The following is a 21,470-nucleotide window of genomic DNA, read 5'->3' on the forward strand; positions in this document are numbered from 1 at the left end:
ACAGACGCCAAGATTCTTAAGCTTGACCATAGAAGAGGGATATCCCACAAAATTACAGAAGAATAAAACCCCCTCAAACCAACAGTAATTGTGAGTTAAACCTTTTATTTTGCATAATTATAGTCGGTCTATATGAAGCATACTATGTTTTATTCAACTTGTGGTTGTAAATGTTTAGTTAGTAAAGTATCATTTTCATCTCTGAGGTTTGATAATGTTTTTAGTTCTGAAGAGGAAATAGTGCATGTTGATTTAATAACAGTACTTATTCTGTAAAATCAGTACTCAAATATTTTGAAGAAGTCATTCAAAAATATACTTACTCAAAACAAACTAGATAAAATCATCTAGTTTGCTCCATGCTTTCTAAACCTAGCCTTCTAAACTTAGTAGTTGAGCATCCCTAAATTCAATAGAGTAGTTCATCACCGACCCTACTCCCAACCCTAAAAATCAATCCTGATCCCCAGGAATGGCATTATAATAAAAGTCCTATGAACAATGCCCCTTTGTGTGGCATAGACAATTGTTGCTATGGGCTCCATAGGTCCTTGGTACCTACTTCTCTAGTAACTGTTTCCCACTAGACAAAATTCTCCATCCTCTGGTTCCTCAGTAACTCAAATCCTCCCTTGAAGCCCCATCCCCAGTGGATGAAGTTCCTTACCTATACCTTCAGTTTCTTTATAATTAAGTCATGACACCTGGGTGGCTACGCCTTTGTACTAGGAGCACACATGACTTAGAAAGCCTGGATCCAACACCTAGATTTGATAGTTACTAAAGGGGTGTACTTTGATGAGTTACTTGACTCCCTCAACCTATAGTTACTACATCTGCAAGTTAGTAGTTCCCATAACAATGGACTTAGTGGCCCTGAGTAAACTGATAATGCTTTGCTAGTACACGCTGGGTCTGATGCATTTTTGTATCCCTAGCACCAAGTCCATAGTCAGTGTTCATAAGTGAGTGTGGTGAGTGTGTGCTCTATCCATATATGAAAGAATCCATAAGCAATCTTCCTCTTAATTCTTTGGTTCTTCCTAAAACAGAGTTCCAGACTTCCCCAGTCTGTTACGTCCCATTGGATCCTAATTCCCTGCTGAACTCTGATATCTAAATCTAACTCAGCTTTGCTGCAGGTTTTGTGTTCCATCTCACAAGGCAGAATGGAGTACTAATGACCTGAGCTGATATTTTCTGTTTTTGGTTGTTTTTTTTTCTTTTTTATGCGTTACCCCTGCTAATACAATCCTGCAGGCAAATGCTGATGGCCATGCTGAAATACATGAGCAAACAGGTTCAGAGATGGGTTGATAAGTCTCCGTACTCATCATTATGAGCTGGCAGGAAGTTAGGTCAGATATGACCAACACCTGGAAAAATCACAGAGGCATCCAAATACTGTCGCCCACGGCAGAACACCAAAGACTGGAAGTGAATTTCCTCCATACTACCCACTCCAATGCCAAACAGTTGGATAAGAAGATAGGGGCTCTCATTAAGCTTGCGAGTACATCATTGGAAAGCTTGTCGGTTCAAATGTAGCAAAAATGTAGCATCAAGATAGAGATGAAAATTCATGTCTCCAGAGCTGCTGTGTCCACACAACTACCTTAATGTGTCCCAGATTTGAACCCATCACTGATGTGCCCCTTAGTTACTGGACTTATTCCACTAGTGCCACCAAAGTGCCACTCTCCAAATCAAATGATGGCATCAAATCTCCACCAGCAAGCCTTGGAGGGTATCCAGCTTTCAGAGGCTGAGGCCAATCTAATCAAAAGGCAGCACTTTGGGGAAAGGGTTTGTCAACAGAATGGACAGAAAGCCAATTCTACAAATTTTTATGATAATCTACAAAGGGAAAAAGGACAGAGAGTCCTAGAACAAAATACAGCAACTCCAAAAAACACTGACTGAGCAATTACGCCTGCCGGTCATCCTTCTCAGTGGTACGGGGGCATAAAAACATGATGATGTACAGCCTTTGCCTTCAAGGAAATTACAGTATAGGAAAGGATGTCTATGGAAGGTATAGAGCATTTAAAAACTGAGATTCAGAAACCTAGGTGAGAATCTCAGCTCTGACTCTGACTTGCTTACGTCACAAGGCAAAGTATTTAAATGTCCACGCTTCAGCTTCCCCATCAATGTAACAAACAAAAGACATACTCTTTAGTACATAGAAAAGAGAAAACTGGTATGCTATGTGGATTAAAAATAAAACTGGGTTAAGTGAACTCCAAATTGGATTGCCATCTATTTCAAACTCTTTGCCTTATTATTTGCTTTAACTATTGAGGAGCAAATTTCAAATTAATATACTTGGGAAGAGAGAGAAATGGGGTGAAGAGAGAGAGAGAAAAAGACAGAGAGAGAGAAAGAGAGAGAGAGAAACAGGTCAGAAATCAAATTAAAAATAAGAATAAAAGTCTCTATTCCCAAATCCATAAACTGAATTATCTAGAGGAGAATTCTGAGGCCTGATGAATCCCCAAACAACTTTAATTTAAAATATCCTGAGAACTGCTGTTCTTAAGTTATTCCCTTGATTCCAGTCTGCTATCAGCCAGAATCAGAAAGGTACCCGAGATAAGAATAAGTTTAAGATTTAGTATTATTGAGCTCGATTCTCCAGTTCTAGATCCACAGAGTGCAACAAATGTCTCTCCCAAAGTGGTACAAAGAAAAAACGAAAAACGAAAAAAGAAATTCCTCCACCCGTGCTCTTGTAGGAGAGCCCACACTTCTAAAAGCCTCAGTGTAATTCATGGCTTTCCTCCTCGCCAGGTTCATGCCACATGGCTCACTGACCATGTCAATGGTCTGTGCTTGTTGTCTGGAGGTCATGCCTGCTAAACAGTTCTAACATACTACCTGCTAGATTGAGGGATTTTATTAAAGCAGTCACCTTTATTTCCATTTGTAGTTTGAAGCAGCATGGCATGGTGGTCAGGTTTGGAGTTCCTCCCGCCCGGGTATGAATCCCAGCTTCACCACTTATCAGATGTGTGACTGTGACAATATTAACTAACCTATCCCTGCCTCAGTTTCCTCTTCTGTAAAATGGGGACAATAATATTACTGACATCGTAGGGTTGTTGAGGGATTGAGAAACGATACACACAAAGCAGTTAGAATTGTACCCATATAGAAGGGACATTGCATAAATGTTAGTTATTTATTACTGACATCAATGAGGAGGCATTGAAAAATATTCTTTTTTTTTTTTTTAATCCTTCATTCTGTTTAGTGCCTAGTATGCAGGCTTGAATGGAGCTTCTGGAAGTCAGGAGAGAGAATATCACAATAATTTAGCCATCAAAAAAGGAATGAAGAAAGGGCATGTTACAAGGAAAGAATAGAGAGAGCTCAGGAACTGATCTGATACAGGGTCAGGGTGGGGCAGTTACCATCTCAATTCAAAACAGTGTGTGAAGGAGGATGATAGTTTAATGACAGATTTAAGAACATTATTTTTATTTAGGGAATGTGTTGATGGCAGGATATCCTCTCATTGCAGTCAAACAGAAAAGTTAATGCCGCCACCAAATTCATGTGCACTGATGTATTTATAGAATTTTATACACTGTCATCAAATAATGGAAAAATATAAAGAAGCACACGTATCAGTTTCTGTCTACATGAAAGAAGTACACTAATAATTGTTTTAAAATTAGTGCTAGATTTGTAATGGGCTTGGAAGACCCAGTTCTCCTGTCCCAATTTTCAGCCCATAGTCTGTCCAGGGAAGTGAGAAAGATGTCTTACCTAAGAATGTTCCTGAGTATCAGGTAAACAAAAGCAGTAATGTCACATCTGGGTTTTGATAGAGCTACAAAGCGGACATCAGTGTGTGGCTGGCCCTCTGATCGATTTGGGAGATCCTGGACTTAAACTGAAAAGGAGAAGATGAAGAGTCTCTGGGACCTGCTATTGTCAGGCTCAGTACTGCTAACTACTAGCACCCCTGAGGGCAGGGAATAAGTGAAGATGATACTGTAGTTAGGAAAATGTTTTTTTCCTTAATATGGACATAGACGGAGTTGTTCAGAGAATTCTGAGTGGTCTTTGCAATGAATGTGATGTGTGCATGTAATGTGTTCTGCGTGTGTGTTATAAGACAATTACTGGCTAAATATCAGGAACAAAAAGAAACAAAGCTGCTCCTCAAGCTGACAGAGTCTGAGGAGAGGAAGGCACTTGGAAGGGTCAAAAGTTCCCCTGGACTCTCCCAGTACCATCATTGGGAAACTTCCTGCTGAGGTCTATGGGGCCTATAAATTAGCTCAGTGGACACAGGAGACTGATCAGAGGGTAAAACCCTTACATAAAGAGCAGGGTTTTCATAAAGGAGAGTGGAGATGGATACTATAAATGTTGATGGTGAAAACTTCCTCAGAAAGAAGGAGGAAGGGCAGATCTTATGACTAAGGTCAAAGTTAGGAAGTGAGGAATATGCATGTAGGAATATCTTGGAAATGGTTTAATTTAAAAGTATGTTCTTTTCCCTTGAACTTTGAGAGCACTTATATTTAGCATTAAGATTTTAATTGATTCTCCTGTATTGTATTCTCTTCAAATACCCCAACCTTTCAGTGAATCAATTATAAGCCTCTATGATTGTATTATGGGAAATTGATGAAATGCCAGTGAAGAGAAGAGGGGTGTGGCCTGACCCACTTCACTCATCCATGGAGGCCAGCAAAGAAGTAGTTCAACCTAGGAAGATAGTGATCCCAAAGGGCCAGGTGGTGATGGGCAGCAGCAGGGTGAATTGGGACCCAAGAGGAGCTGGGAAACTCCCATAGAAAACACGATTGTCTCAGAAAAGTACCTCCATAGATGACAACTCAGGAACAGAAGGGAAATGACTGCCTTTTTTCCAAAGCATACAAGAGGGAGGTGGCTTTTGAATATATATGTTAGGTGGAAAAGTAGAGACACTAACGGTTGATTAATGTAAGAATGTGACTATCATATATATCCATTATTTCCCTCTTACAGCAACGTACATTTGAAAACTCTTGAATAATACATTCTGAGGCCTTTGGGATTTTTTTTCCAACTTAAAAATGTTTCCACAGCAAATTATACCACTTCCATATTTGTAATGTGGATATTATATTAACAACTTCATCCTGATGTTTTGAGGTTTAAATAAGATCATGGACTAGGTAAAGATATAGCAGCTTGGGCTCACTCATCACTAGCTAAGAGACCCACTCCTGTACTTCAGTCCCATCACAAGCCATTTCCAAACAGTTTCTCAAGAAAATTGTACATTTCTAGGGAATGCAGACCTTTAGAGTTGACCATTGGATTAATTAATGTAGACTAACTCATGCTATGGTAGCAACTCCCACATCTCAATGACTTAATACAACAAAAGTTTATTCCTTATTCATGAAAAGTTTGCTGCAGGGCAGATGTTCTTTCTTCCATATGAGAATTCTGTGATCCAGGCTGCTTTGATCTGTTCATCTTGCCAACTCCACACAAGGCCTCCTCCATAACCACCATGCAAGGGAAGGAAGAGAGCAGGTCTCACCCTAGCAATTAAATGCTTTGCGCAGGAGAATACGCATCCATTTTGCTCCTAACTGGTTGACCATATGAGTTCAAATGAATTTGCTCACCTGCAAAGGGACTAAAGAATGCAGTCTTCTGTGTGCCTGGAAGGAGAGAACTAGATATCTAGGAGCAAGGTAATATCTACCACATCCATAAATAAACTAAACCATTATTTTTTTTAGTCCTTAAATGAAAATAGTATACTCTTCTTGTTCTTTGGGCTCCTAAGAGATGGAAGCTACATGTGTACCCATCCTTGAGTTCTTCCAAAGCATCTATGTAGAGCTCTGTTTACTTAGTGGTAAGTTTCTCATTACTATAGAGGGGTGATTGGATAAGAAAACGGTGAGGGATATTGAAATTGAGATAATCTGATAACTAATTGATGTAGGTGATATTTAACAAATCTTTAAATCCTGAGATAAATGCAAAGACAGATAGATAGATAGATAGGAGATAAATAGAGGAATAAATAGATTGGCTTTTGACTTGGGATTTTAATGAATTAAACCGGTACTAATAATTTAAAAAACAGGGACATGGATTTTAACTCAATATTAGTAAAAACTTTTGAACTGTCAAAATGTCCAAAATGAGTTGGGTAGCCTTGAAATATAGTAAGTGGTCCTTCCCTGAAACTGTTAGCTTAGATTTTATGACAACTCAGCAAGAAGCTGTTAACAAGCATCAACTTTTAGGTAGAGAGGAATATAGTAGGAATGAGGGGTGGAGAGATGGAGCTTAGTATTAGAAGTCCTTGTAGTGTATTCCTGCAAAATCCCTGTAAAATGCCATACAAAGAGAATACTTAAAAACTAAAGGCCTTAAAATATTAAATGGCCTGGTTATTGTTATTTGTTCCATGTTATGTCAGAATTCACTTCTTAAGCTAGAAACAGACTTAAGATAAATATGCATTTGTCTCTTTAAGGTAGGATTAGACCATAATTGACGTCAATTGTTTTCCTTCCTAGGAATTTTCTACGCACTCTGAATCTTTTCAACAAGACGTAATAGGTTAACAGGTCACTGATGTATATTTAAAAAAAAAAAAAATTTATATACCATCAGCACATTTAAGAACGTTAAATGCTTGTTTGTCTTTGGAGAGATGAGTACAATACCCATATGTTGAGAATGCCAATTGAATTAATGATTCTCAAACTATATAAGCTATTGCCATATTACAATTTGAGTAAGAGAAAATCCAAAGCAGTTTAGGTAACATAAAATACTGAATAATCATGAAAATTAGTGGATTGTGAAATGAATGACCACTCACCGTCACCGATGAAGCTGGCCCAAGACTCTCCAGCTTATTAAAGAAGGCATAAAGTATATGAGAGTGAAAGAATTTACAATGCCTGAAGCTCAAAATACACCCACTCAATTGTTTTCTTGATGCTGTTTGCAAACTATTACAACAGAACATTACCTATTTTACTGGTCATTTGTGTTTTTGCATCAGATAAATCCCTACATTGTTTCCTGCCCAGTTTTGCCCTTTCGTCATTTAAATCATACAGCTTGAATCTGGACTGACTCATAATCTGAAACTCTTGGATATTTAAATCTTATCACTGATGTCATATTAGGTTTCCAGACAGTTGGCTAAATTAATTCTACTCACCTCATTCTCCACCTCTCCAACTGAATCGTGTGGTATCCATGGGGAAGAACCTCCTGCACCATACTCTGCCCATTTTCCAAACTGTACTAAACTCAAAAGCAACTAGTCACACACTATGCTTTGGTGGATCCCAGACAGTATGAAAGGATTCCAATACTATGTGTCCAGAATCTAGGACACCATGTAAACTTGATAAATACTGAATAAAAGAACACCTGCTCCTCCATGCATCAGGGCTACGTTTGTGCAGGTTCATTGTCTCATTAAGATTGCTTTCAGCTATGAGCATCAGAATGTTCATCCAAGAGTGTTGAACAATAAGTGCATTTAATTATCTCATGTAAAATAAACCTTGAGACAGGTAGAAGGAGGTCGTAAGCAATAGTTCGACATAACTGGGTGCTGGGTTGGTCTCTCTCCCATTTTCTTCTTCATGTAGATGCTTCCAGAGTCACATCCATACAACAAGGGCCCAAGTGGGAAGGAATAAGAGAGTGACAAAGAAGCATTTCTTTCTTGCTTGTTTCCCTTTTAAGAGGAAGAAAGCCCAAGCTGCTATCTTCTTATATCTCATTGGCCAGAACTGGGTCCATGATCACCCATAGTGCATGACAGACTGGGAAAGTGTCTACCATCTTCCATCACTGGAGGCAGCATCACTAATTAGAAATACAGGGAAGAAGGATGGCTGCTGGAGTGCCCAGCACAACACATAACTCTGCTTTTGTAAGTAAGGGAAGTCACGAGGGTCAAAGCCTTCAATTCCCCTATGATGTCAGTGGTAAGAAAATTTGCACTGTTATTTTACTTACACAGACATGGATGAGGAAAAAGGTGATATGATGTAGGACTTATCATGGGACCAATGACTTGCTTCTAGCCAACAGGAAATGACAAAAGTGAAGGGGTTTTGTAGAGGTAATTAGATCTCAAATAGTGGATTTGGAGTTAATCAAATCCTGTTTATCCTGGGAGGTCCTGACTTAATCAGGGAAAAGCTTCAGAGGCCCTCCCAGAGGTGACAGACTCCCCGGGTGGGCTTTGTGAAGTAATAGTCATGGTAAAGGAGCCACATTGCATGGAACTGTGGGTGACCTCCAGGCAATAGGCAGCAAAGAGCCGAGGGCCTCCATCGTAGAGCCGCAGAAAATAAATCCTACTAAGAACCTGAATGAGCTGAAGGGAATTCTTCCCCTGTTAAGCCTCCAGATAAAAACGCAGCCCTGCCAACACCTTGATTGTAGCTTTGTAAGATCCCGGGCAGAGGGCCAGCTAAGCTGTGCCCAGACTCCCTGACTCATGGAAATCATGCGATTGAAAAATGTGTATCATTTTAAGCTGTTAAGTGTGTATAATTTGTTATGCAGCAATAGAAAAGTAACACATTATATTTATTCCTCTGGTATCTCTTTTCTACCATTAACATCTGATTTTCCCCCTGCAGTCTTTTATTTGTTTGTTTGTTTGTTTATTTAGGGGAAAGGCTTGTTTTATTTATTTTTTTCTTTTATACTTTTTTCTCCCAGTTTTATTGAGATATAATTGACATATAGCACTGTATGCAGGTCTTTTATTTACTAGAAAATACTTTGTTTCTCAAAAATAAACAGGTCATTATTTTCATAGTTAAAACATAGGCTAGAAAGCAGATCATTGTGGAGGGCAGTAGAGAGAAGGGAAGCCTCCTTCAGTAATAGTAGCTAACATTTATTGAGCATTTACTATGTGCTATGAGCATTTACACTGTTCCATTTATTTTTAACGTACAGATTTGAATTCATTAAAATAAAGCAAGTATTACTAGCTCCATTTTAAAGATTTTAACGACTTTTTCTTTTTTTTACAGAAACTGAGGTACAAAGAGTTTGAGAAACTTGTCTAAGTTTACTCAACTAGTAATTTGTAAAGCTAATTTGTTTGGGTTTAGGTATTACAGCCCCAGAGCCTATATACTTAGCCACTAAGATGTATTCCTTCTTAGTGGGATTAGATGGTCATGCTTTAGCCATACCTAATAAGATAGAGACATCAGTCAATAACAACCTAATTGCATGTGGATCCTTGATAAATTACTGTCAGGAATATTCCTCCATAGGGGTTTGATCTGATGTGTCATTCTAGAGCTGACTTGGTTAGCATCCCTCCTGCATGGCATCTTTTCTTCACTCACATCCACCCAACTCTGTGGAATATGCCAGTAATACTTTAAAACATTATTTTTTAAAAGCCACTAAATGCACACACTAAAGTCTCCTTATGACTCTGAGGCCAGCCAGGTAGGTGATATGCTATAGTGGAAAGAGAACTGGAAAGGAACACAGATGAACTAGTTGAGTGTTGGAAAATAAGTCACCTAATCTCTCTGGACTTTGGTTAGATGATGTGTAAAATGGGGTTAGGCACATCTATCACCAGGGTATTGTGAATACCAAATGGAAAAAGAAAAGGTATGGGAATGAAATTAAGAGATTTAAAACTGTAAAATTCTGCAGAAGTGCATGTGGTTAGCCTATTGTCAGAATAGTGAGCACACAAGATTACTTTTTCTGTGTTGTGCAGAATAATTCTGAAGGGGTAAACGTTGGAGACGCCTGAGAAAGCTTCTTAGCATAAGACCTTTATATTTAAAATACCGTATGCTTACACATACATATGGAATCTAAAAAAGAAAAAAAGATGGTTCTGAAGAACCTAGGGGAAGGACAGGAATAAAGATGTAGACGTAGAGAATGGACTTGAGGACATGGGGAGGGGGAGGGGTAAGCTGGGACGAAGCAAGAGAGTGACACGGACATATATACACTACCAAATGTAAAATAGATAGCTAGTGGGAAGCAGCCGCATAGCACAGGGAGATCAGCTTGGTGCTTTGTGTCCACCTAGAGGGGTGGGATAGGGAGGGTGGGAGGGAGCCGCAAGAGGGAGGAGACATGGGGATATAAGTATATGTATAGCTGATTCACTTTGTTATACAGCAGAAACTAACACAACAATGTAAAGCAATTATACTCCAATAAAGATGTTAAAAAAAATCACTTGATAATTAAAGAAATAATAACTACTCTCCTACCAAGATGAGAAACGTTTTATTCTGGTCATAGTGCAGATACAATATTGAAGTAGATATTTGAGGTTGGTTCTTTGGGACAATTCTGCCATTTTTTTCAACCGTTAGGTCTCAGGATATATTTAAATGGTGAAAAGAAAAATTATATTTTGAGGTGATTGTAACTACTCTTTTATTTGCTGAGATCGCATGTGTATATCTATTTAACCCTTAGGAAGGAAGCATACACTGAAGGGATCATGGGTGGATCATGAGAGCCTTTTCCAAAAGGCAACATTTATTTTCAAATGTTTAGATTGCCGAGACAAGGATTCCTCTCCAACGTACAATTCATCATCCTCCTTACTCACTGTAAAATCAATCTGTTCTGTTTGTATGACACAAACAACAAGTCATTTCTCAGGAATGAGGCAGACCATATGTGAAGGTGTTTTGGAAAAGCACAATGGGGAATACGCCAAAGTAGCATCTGCATTTTATTTCAATGTCAAATCACATGTGAGTTATAAAAAGGAAAGTGTATCACTTTTATTAAAGAATACCTTTCCTGTTAGTTAACTCATACCTTCCCTAAGCAACAAATGTAGGTCAGCCACATAAATGCCTGGCCGAGAACACAAAAAAGATGTCACTCTGTGTGGCCAGCAACATGCGCATTTAGCAAACATCTTGGCATGAGCCCTCTACTCACCCCCTTGGCAGGAGGAAATTTACATTCATCCATTATATGAATTTTCCTAAGAATCAACACTTTCTCCTCAATATATTAATAAATCTCAAAGCAGCTTGCAATTGATAGAAACAGGAAACTATTAAAGGACTAGCAGAGTTCTAGGAAGAATTTATTTCTTTTATAATTGGGACTGGATTGAGATTGAAAGGAAGTGGGTTCTAATCCCATTTCCATTCCTTATTAGCTGACTGACCTAAGGCCAGTCACTTAACTTCTATTGGTCTCAGTTTTATACTGGTATAAACCAATGGGGCTGAACTAAATCTTCCCCAAGATCCCTTCCTGCTCTAAAAGTGTGTGATTCTCTGGTCGCTTACCCATCCAGTTGTATTTGAGCGTTAATGGAAACATTTTGAGATTGTCTTGTTATGGAACCCTCTCCCCAATTGCAAGTTAGGTACCTCTGAAAACTATGTTAACTTCTTTAAACTACCAGAGTGATATCCACTGCCTTGAAGCAGTCATTAGCACTACTTCCAGAGGAACTTAACACATAATCTGGCTGAGTCCATGGGAGAAATCACTGTGCAGAGATGAAGGGAATGCATTGGGAAGCAGGGAACCCAATTCACTCCACAGGCAGTGAGGTGCTGTGGCTCTGCCTACGCAAGCAAATGAGTGCTTATTTATGTAATTAACTGAGTGGACATTGTAAACTTTCTCACTGAAGTCTTTCCTCTCATAGGAAAATAAAATAAAATAAAAGCTTCCCGGTGGACAATATATTTTTTGACCTGAAATACATGTTCTTAGGTATGCATATAATTTTATCCATCATTAATGTGAACTTGAGGTAGACTCTAGGACCCACTTTTATTAGTTTGACTAGAACAGAATATGTGTCACCTACAAAGCATCAGTGAGACTCTTACATCTACTGGTTTCAAATAGGTTATAAATGCTAAATATTAACAAGAGGTGGTAGAGGGAGTAGGGATGGTAAATTGGTGGCCGTGGCCACAGAGAGTATCAAACTTAAATCATTCCAGCTTAAAACCTTAGAGAGAAGACAGAATTTCTATTGCCAAGTAACAAAATATAAAATCCTGCAAAAGTGCTTTCGTGACCTGGTTCAGATCATGTGCCCGTCCCTTAATCAATCATAGTTGTCCTAGGAACATAATACACATCACAGCTCAACCCCTCGGGGTATGTAGGTATGTGTATGTGTGTCAGGGGGGAGGGTCTGCAATCATAAAAGAGGGTGAGTGAAGGCACCTGGGGCAGAAACTTGTTGAACAGGTGGAAACAGTAGCCACCATAGACAAACTGGCCCAGAAAATCTACAGTCATTTTGTCCCATTGGTCTTTTCTCCAGAACTTCTTCTGGAAATGCCAAAATTCTTAATTTACCCTTATTTTTTATGTATTAATTCAATAAATATTTATTAAGTGCTTGTAATTTATCAATTGTTGTGAGTAGGCCAGGAAGAGCACGACAGACTTAATCTCTATCCCTGTGAAACTTATTAAACTTGCTGTCTAGTCGGGGAGGGGACTTACTGAACACCTAATTACCATGTGCTGAGTGGCATGAAGATGTGCAGTGTGTAGCAGATAGAGCCAACCAGCAAAGGGGTAATGATGGAAATAAACCAGCCAGTACAAAAGTATCAAGGGATACCTTGGATATCTCATGTTATCTAAAATATGAGGAGAAGGGGACTTCCCTGGTGGCCCAGTGGTTAAGACTTCACTTTCCAGTGCAGGGGGTACAGGTTCGATCTCTGGTCAGGGAGCTAAGATCCCACATGCCTTGGGGCCAAAAAAACCAAAAATAAAACAAGCAATATTGTAACAAATTCAATAAAGACTTTAAAAATGGTCCACATCAAAAGAAAAATCTTTAAAAAAAATAAAATATAAATTAAAATATGAAGAGAAGAGTCATCCTCTCACAACAGCATATATCCCAAAGAGAAAACAGAAACATCCTGCAAGGGCAGGCTTTGAGGCCCAGAAAAGATGGCTGTGATGCAAACCCCACCAGGAACAGCCCAGAAGACTTTCATCTGTGATCACCTGACACTACGGGCAGCAGGCCCACTGGGGTGAGATGTGCTGGAATGGTGTTCTCTTTTACACACTCAGAGGCAACTTAGCTGGCTATCTTTCTGGTTGAGAAAATCTAACAGTCTTAAAATTATGTTTTGGAAGCTTTTAAAAAAATGATTGGCAGCTACAAACAATGTAAACTTGCATCTGACTAGCTAAAGGTCTTATACCTTAAAAAAAAGAATGGAAGCTGTGATTTACTGAAACTTTAACAATCTACCAAGTTTACCAACATCAGCATGTTTAAATGAGGCATGGTAGGGGGGTTGGGGGAAGAGGAAAAGGTAGACCATATAAGACAGAGAAAGAAAATACCTACACTTAAACTTACTGCACTAGAGCAGCAGAAATTTCCCACACAATGTCACATATATCTTTGAAGCTGGGTAGGAGGGTATTCTGTGTTAAATGAATTTTATGGGGATTTGGAGAGGATTTAGGTAAAGGCTGCCCCAATAAATGATTTACCAGCTCTAATAAAACATCAAGGAAATTGTTCAGATTGTATCTCAGACCATTTAAAACACATGTTTATAGAGGTCTCAGCAGCCCCCATATCCTCAACCTTGGTTTAAAAAGAAACGTTTAGAGTGGTTAATTATCCCATATTACTTTTTTTTAAAAAATGATAGCAATTTCAAGAGAAGGGAGAGACTGGGAGTAAACAAACAGGTAGGACAACCAAAGAGGTTGGGAGAGAGACAAGCTGAGTGACCACTCACTCATCCTTTTATTCATTCATCCAATAAATATTTACTGGTTGACTATTATAAACTAGGTATTTTAGAACTAGGGCCAGAGACCCAGGAGTGACCAGACAAGAAGGGTTTCTGCCTGCCTACAGCTTCTTTTTAGTGCAAGGAAGCAGAAACATGCAAATAAGTGGAATAAATATAAATATAAAAGATTAACTTATATTGTGGTAAGTACTTTAAAGGAGATAAACAAGGTGATGAGAAAGTAAATAACCAGAGAGGAGCAGGTACTAGTTTATATAGGATTGTCAGGAAAGGCTTCTCTAGGAGGTAAAATCTAAGCTGAGACCTGCAGTATGTACTGCCTTCCATCCTACTAAGAACTGAGAGAACATTCCAGATGAAGGAGGCATCAAGTACAAAGGTTCTGATGTGTTAAAGACCTTGGTGTGTTTGAAGAACAGAAAGGAAAGCAGATGTGTCGTCCTCGGGTGACCAATGCCCTCCATTTTAACCTTTGGAAAAGACATTTTCTTCAAAATTTATTATTATTAATGTTAATATTAGTTGCCTTTATTAAAAAACTAAATGTTCCAGTGACTATACAGGCTGTCTTATATGCATTATCTCTCAGTTTTCACAATAAACATAAAGTCCCACCATATAGCTATTATTATTCCAATTTGATACAGGAGAAAACAGCCTCAGAGAGTTTAAATGATTCAATGTTATATGGCAGCAGCAAAAAGGGAATTCACACCCAGGTCTATCCACAAAACCTACACTCTTTCATTGCTTTTTATTTGTTTGTGCACACAGAAATGAATGAAGCAGAATGTGATAGGCTATGCTTCCAAAGATGGCCACGCAATATCTTCCATCCTAGCTTGTTCTTTTGCAATGTCACTTTCCCAATTTTGCATCAGGAGATGTAGTCTATTCTGCCCGTCTGGCCCTGTGATGTGTTTTGACCAATAGAATACGGTGGGAGTCACTGTGTAACTTTGAAGGCTTGATCTTAAGAGATCTGCAGTTCCCACCTTCTCTGCTTGGAAAGATGCCACTTGGAACCCAGGCAATAAGCTGAGAGAAAGCCCAAGCATCAAGGGAGAGAAGTGGAAAAATGAGAAGTTCAGTTGAGAGCAGGAACTGAGGTTTCAGACGTACAGCCTCAACTAAGGAATCCAAGCCAGACCCCAGGTATTGGAGCTGCCTCAGCTAAAGCCTCAGACACAGAGCAGAGACGAGCTTCCCATGCTGTGTCCTGCCTAATCACGAGAGAACAATAGAGAAACACTGAGGTCAGGATAGAGGAAGGGTGAACAAACTTTTTTGGTAAAGAGCTAGGAAGTAAATATTCTAAACTTTGTGGACTGTACTGTCCTTGCCCCAACTATTCAATTCTGCCATTCTAGAGAAAAACAAAGATAATATGTAAGCATAGGGGTGTGTCTGAGTTCCAATTAAACTTTATTTACAAAAACAGATAGAGGGCAGAATCTGTCTTGGTGGTTATACTTGCCAGTCTCTCATCAAGACTTAGACAATGAATTTACCTACTAAAGGAGCAATGCCTGAGAGTTGCTTCTTAAAAGGTCTATTAGAAACTGAAGCTCTGAGATCCTTGGAAACTCTGAAGCTTTTTAACTTTATGTGTAAAGTAAGAGTGACATTGTGAAGTTGCATACACTGGACTCTGAAAAGTCATCCCAACAGAGTGCTGAGTCATCAGAGAAAGCGTGGAGAGGCAACAGGGACAAATGCGGGAGCTGGGAGCCTGAGAGCTTCAGACAGGGATTGAGAATTTTGCACATGGTTCAACAGAAGCTCCAGCTCTCCTATCTGCACACCAGACTGAGCACTTGGTACTTCTGCTCTGGCAGTTATTTTATTGAAGTAAATTTAATGTACTTGTCACCCTCCCCATAGAGACCATCACAAACAAGAGTTTCTTAAGAACAGGGAGCTTGTCTTTTTATTACTTGAAAGTTGCATTTCTTATCCACTTATTTTTTTCTAGAAGAGGCATGCATATTTCTTGTCTCCTGGGCTTTTTGACTTCCCTTCCTGCCTGATGTTTCTTTTTTTTTTTTTTTTTAACATCTTTATTGGAGTATAATTGCTTTACAATGGCGTGTTAGTTTCTGCCGTATAACAAAGTGAATCAGCTATACATATACGTATATTCCCATTTCTCCTCCCTCTTGCATCTCCCTGTTTCTTAAGCACAAGCCTGCATCTCTTGATCAAGAGAACAACTCATTGGTTAACCTGAAGACTGTACTTCAGCTGCTTCAGGAAAGCACTGGTGAAATTATTGAGACTTTTGCATTTAAGTGAAAACCAATAGGACTTATAAAAATGTGACTGGATAAAGGAAATTTGAGCTGCTACCATTCCTCCTGATGATAGTTCCAGGATGGAAGAGTAAGAGAAAAGTCTTCAGGAACCAAATCATAAGGCAGATAAATTCCCAGGGGGAAAACCATTCAGAGCATGGATCTTGAAGAGCAGAGAGGCAGCGGTCTGGAAGAGACGACTTTGACAAGCTACTCCATTTCTTCCACTTTCCTAGGTTACTCCACGTGTCACACAGCCACTCACTGTGCTTCCTCCCCTCATCCTTGATGAATCCCACCACGGAAAAATCCTGTAATCGTTACCTCTGAGACGCTCCACTGCTCATTTTTCTATGTATTTTTTCATGTTTGTTATACATACGCTTGCGTAGACAGATATACCTGTATACACATCTGCAGGTAGAGAGAGCAGTAACTATGATCTGCTTAGACCTTAAGTGAACTAAGGTTTGGAATGTGTATCAGCCACAGCCATCCTCCCAACTCCATCTCTGGACACTGCCCACACCAAATTGTCAGTATTTCTCCACTGTAGTCTTCTGCCCAAGATTTGGCTCAAACTTTTTCTGAAAAATCCTTCGCCATTCTCAAGCAAATTCAAGCCATCATCTTCTCCAGGTGTTTATGTGTGCATTCTTTTTTTTTTTTTTTTAAAGTGTTGTCATATTACTCTGATGTTTAAACATACATATATTTCATTGGACTATGGGCTTTCCCAAATCAGGGCACATGTCACATAGCTTGTAATAAGCATGCAATCAATACTTGTTGAATAAATGACTAAAATAAGAATAGAATGAGTGAAGACTTGTTGAATTTAATGCATTTAAATTTTTAAATAGAAAGACAGGATATAGTTACTCACCAAACTGAGAATCTGTGTTTCTCCAGTTCCTCCAAATAAGATGTATCCTGAGAATAATCTTCAATTTCTCCAGTTTTCCAAGCAGTTGATTTTTCCTTCACAGAATGAAATGAAATTAAATAAATGGGGGGGAAAAGTATTTTAGCAGGGAGCAGATAGAAATTTTATCTGGTTTCAGTGACAATTTTCCCAGAATGACTTATGGAATCATTGATCATACAGAAGCATGGTTAGCCATGATTTTGCATTGAAATTATTGCTTTATATTCCAGATTCTCTCACTAAATTTTCATGTCTATATTGGCAGACTGTGACATGTTCACTTTCGTATTATCTCACATGGAACAGATTCTATAAATGTTGTTAGAATGAAAACAACAACATCATAACCATGGTTATGGTTTTTGTATTAAATCAGGACTATTGCAAGTAAAGAAGATGCAGCTTGAACTAGCTTTTAGCAAAAAGGAATTTGGAGAAAAGTTTGACCAACCAGGCTATTGAGAAGGCAAGGAGTCAGCTGGATTTCTGGACTAGGGGAGCCAAGGAATCAAAGGCCACCAGGATTCCTTTTCCACCCTACTTCTACTTTCTGTTTTAGCAGGCCGCTTCATGCTAGCATTGGTTCCAAAAACTCCTGAGTTCCACAGTCTCAATAACATCAATTTAAACTCAGGACCATACAATGTCTGTGGAGCTGATTTATGAGCACTTGAGAAAATCATGTGACCCAGGATGATGGTTCCAGAAAACAGATTGCCCCATTGGAGAAACTAAACCCTGTAATTCAACCAAGAATTCTGAGAAGCCCCGCTTTGGAGAGGAGTGGGGAGAGAGGAAGCATCTAACCTAGCCAGACTCTTCCCTCTTCCACCAAAACAGTTCAACTTTTATCTGTTTATATATTGAAGTCTCCCATACAATTTAATTACAAAATACTGCTGACAAAAAGGCATTTGTAAACCACTAGCTACAGAAGAAGAAAGTTAGACATGACTGACACTTAGAAGATAGTTGTGCTAATGTTCTTCTTTCCTTTTCTTTAGACCCTTCTCAAGTGTTTTTGATCATCATTTGTAAGAGGCTCGTTACTTGAAATTCCTTGATATTAATTCATACAAGTTTTAGCACAAGTCTGTAGCTGAAATATTTTGCAATTGCAGAATGCTTTCGGGATGCACAGGTGGTGGTAACCAGGAAAACCCTGGAGTGAAACTCAGGTGAAATAGATGTGTCATCAAATCTCTACAAGACTCATTTCTTTTATTATAAAATTGATTGATTTGATCACCTTAAGAACAAAATTCATTTATGAGAGCCATCAATTGAAAGTACCTTTGGTTGTGGTCTTTTTTATCTTTCTCAGACTCTATAGCTCCTGTGCCAATAAAGGTACTTTTAATCAGATTATTTACTGTTGGTATTTTTAACCACTCCATTCCTGAGTAAGTTAAAGTGTGTCAAAATTCTTTAAAATATATGAGGGCTCTGAATTGTCCCAACTAAACAAACATATTTGATTTGCACACCTTACCTGATTGCTAAAAATATGCTTTTGTAGGTATTTAAACTTTAAATTAGATGGCATTTGTTTATGAGATGCTTAGATACTTTATTCAGTCTTACTAAATAGAAAGTTGAAACTGCTGTCAAGAATTATACCAAAGATTTGGTTTACCCACCAAAGCTCCTGATTTGTTAAAAAAATAGGTGTTCTATGATATAGTGTATTAAACTGCTTTCTATTTGGTTAATCGGTTAATATCTATCTTGATTGTTCAACTAAATTCATGGTAAAAATGGTATGTAGTATATATTTCCATGTATCTTTCACAGCTCCTAACATGGTAATAAGCACATAGTAAATACTCAAGAATTAGTTATTAGAAGTCACTTCATTAAGTACTTATATTACAATAATGACAATGGACTACCTCAAGTTGCGAAGTCACAAAGAAAAACACCTGTTAACTCTAAAAATAACAAAAATTTTCTGAACCTTTGGATTTCCTTTAAAGAATGTTTAACTTAACGTGCTAAAAATTCCTTCAAACAGGTGTTTTGGAAGAAAGTCACAGACACTTGTTCATCTCCAAAGAAATGAACCCAAAGAGGAACAAAAACCCAAAGAATATAAGAGTTTTAAATCTAAAAAGTTATAAATATGTACAGCAAAATTCCCAGGTGAGTGAGTACCGGAGTGTGAGAGCCTGTTCACACGAATACAGTCTTAACAATGTGAACAATCGACCAAGCACAAATTCTTATCTTGAATCTATGCCTAACAACTAATACTTTAAATAGGATATCATCAACATTTAAAGACAGAAAACAGATCCTCTGGCCCATTACAACTTTAAGTCCCTGAAGCCAAAGAACATCGTTATTAAAAAAATAATAATAATAAAGTCTTCCAACAGCATTGTCTTTAGAAAGATGAATATCTATACTTTAAAAGAGAAATTGGTGGTGCAAATTTGTTCTGGAATGGCACGTTTCACATATTATCTGTATGGCTACTCAGAGTCTGACCAATCGCAGAAACCAACAGCAAATATGTAAATATAAATTGCTAGAATTCAGAATATGATTTTCAAGTTCATGAGCTAAAAATCTGGTGTGTGAGGATGGCCATTCAAATACAGCATCAATGAGGAAGCAGTACACATGCACTCTTTCAAACACAACACAAAATGAGAGCCAAGAAGTGTTCTAAAGAATTTTCAGAAACTAAAGTGTATTGTGTTGTAGTCAACAGGGTCAACAAGTGATGGTCAGAAGACTCTCATTCGAGTCTTCTCGCTACTTTGGAAACTTAAATTATTTCAAGTCCATGAATTGGAGTTTTTTAATCTGAAAAATGGAGATAATATTTGTCTTGTATAGATCACAGGATTTTTTATGAAGACAAAGTGATATAATAGCGATAAAATTCTTTCTGGGGATGGAGAGGATAGAACTTAACATGCTTTAGGATATTAAGGATATAAGTAGCATCTGGTACAATGCAATATATAGCGTGGGTGATCGAGGGAACATTTAACATCCTTTATTGTGCATTTATTACAGCATTTCTAAGAAGCTGCCTAGTAGAAAATACTATAGGAAGACTTAAGTCTTAAGATATTAATTTATTAATATTAATATATTAAGATAATATTAAGATATTAAGACAAGATATTAAGTCTCAAAGTTGCCCCCACTCGCCGCAAATAGAGAAAGCCCACATGCAGCAATGAAGGCCCAACGCAGCCAAATATAAATTGCTTAAAAAAAAAAAAAAAAGTTGCCCAGCTCATGAAATGAAAGACCCATTTAATTGTGTTATATGATAGAAAGCAAAGCTCAGGGTTCCTACCTTGTCATTTAGAGGTTTTTACCCCTTAGCAATAATTCCTTCCATGGACCATTTGGTTAATGAAGAAGGGTGATGATGATGAGACCGATGAGAAGGTAAGTCTTTGTGCAGAGAAAGAGAGTTTGCAGTTCACAGGTCAGTGGCACCAGTGCAGTGGAAAAGCATTGTGGCTCTGGCACAATTAAGCTCCACTTAGCAGCAGCATTTTTCCCCCAAACTCTTTACAGGGTCTTTGTGCAGAGCTCTGGGGAGCACTGTTCATCTGCCCATCTGGCCAGATGAAGGGCAAGGGGATTGTTTCATCAAAAGAGAGAGCCTTAGAAAGAGGAAATAGTGAATAAAGAGCTGAATCCTGAGGATTATGAATGCTTTTGAACTGCCCTGGGAAGATCAGAAGTGAGCAGCCCCATTTTTTAAGAAGGCAGGGGAGGACAGTTTGGGGTGGACGTGCGGTGCTAAGAGGCTCGTGTTAATAGGATCACAGAACTGCAAGTCATCGATAACAACAACAAACACCAGGTGCATCTGAAGTAACAAAGCAAATAAATATGACATCATGTTCAGTTCCATCAGTGTTGTTATTATCATCTAAAAAATAAAAACCCATAGCTCCAGATCAAATCCAGCCTAAATCCTGAGACCATCCAGCAAGAATACTATTTCCTCTTTCTTTAATTCATTTCTGATGTGTGTTCCAGAGAATTTTTCAGGACAGGCTTTCTATTAGCAGTATCCAGGGAGAAGCAAGGCGCTCCTTCCTGGCTGGGTAGTTCAGGATTTACCCAGAGAGACCCCTCGGGTAACTAACCCCCTTGGGTTTCTGTTTCTGCCCTCTGGATGACAACTAACATTTCTGACCACCTTGGACCACACATTTTGATTGTTTTCTGGCTCCGTGTTATTTGAAAAATGAATGCTTCACATGTGAAGTTCAATATTAACCTCAGTTTTCCCACAGCTACCCTATCAAGTGCCTGGGTTAGAGTCTTTAATATCAGTTGAAGATTCAAATTAATTCCTATTACTATGAGAAGATGAGGAGAAAAAAAGAACACTCTTAAATTGGCATAGAGGGTCTCAGATTTAGATTTAGTAGATGGTATAACCTCCTTTGTACTCAGTCACTTGCA

The 21,470-nt window shown here is 38.5% G+C and overlaps 1 protein-coding gene across 1 annotated transcript in view; it reads right to left on the minus strand.

Annotated features, from left to right (window-relative positions):
* LOC133094923 (uncharacterized) overlaps positions 1–21,470 on the minus strand; it is a gene marked incomplete at its 5' end in the record, with an annotated part of 263,216 nt that overhangs the window by 123,202 nt on the left and 118,544 nt on the right. Inside the window, one exon of the mRNA XM_061195651.1 lies at positions 16,983–17,103. Coding sequence (XP_061051634.1) covers positions 16,983–17,103 — 121 coding nt within the window. The remainder of the gene's footprint in view (positions 1–16,982; positions 17,104–21,470) is intronic.

Source organism: Eubalaena glacialis, chromosome 7, assembly GCF_028564815.1.
Source record: "Eubalaena glacialis isolate mEubGla1 chromosome 7, mEubGla1.1.hap2.+ XY, whole genome shotgun sequence".
NCBI lineage: Eukaryota > Metazoa > Chordata > Mammalia > Artiodactyla > Balaenidae > Eubalaena > Eubalaena glacialis.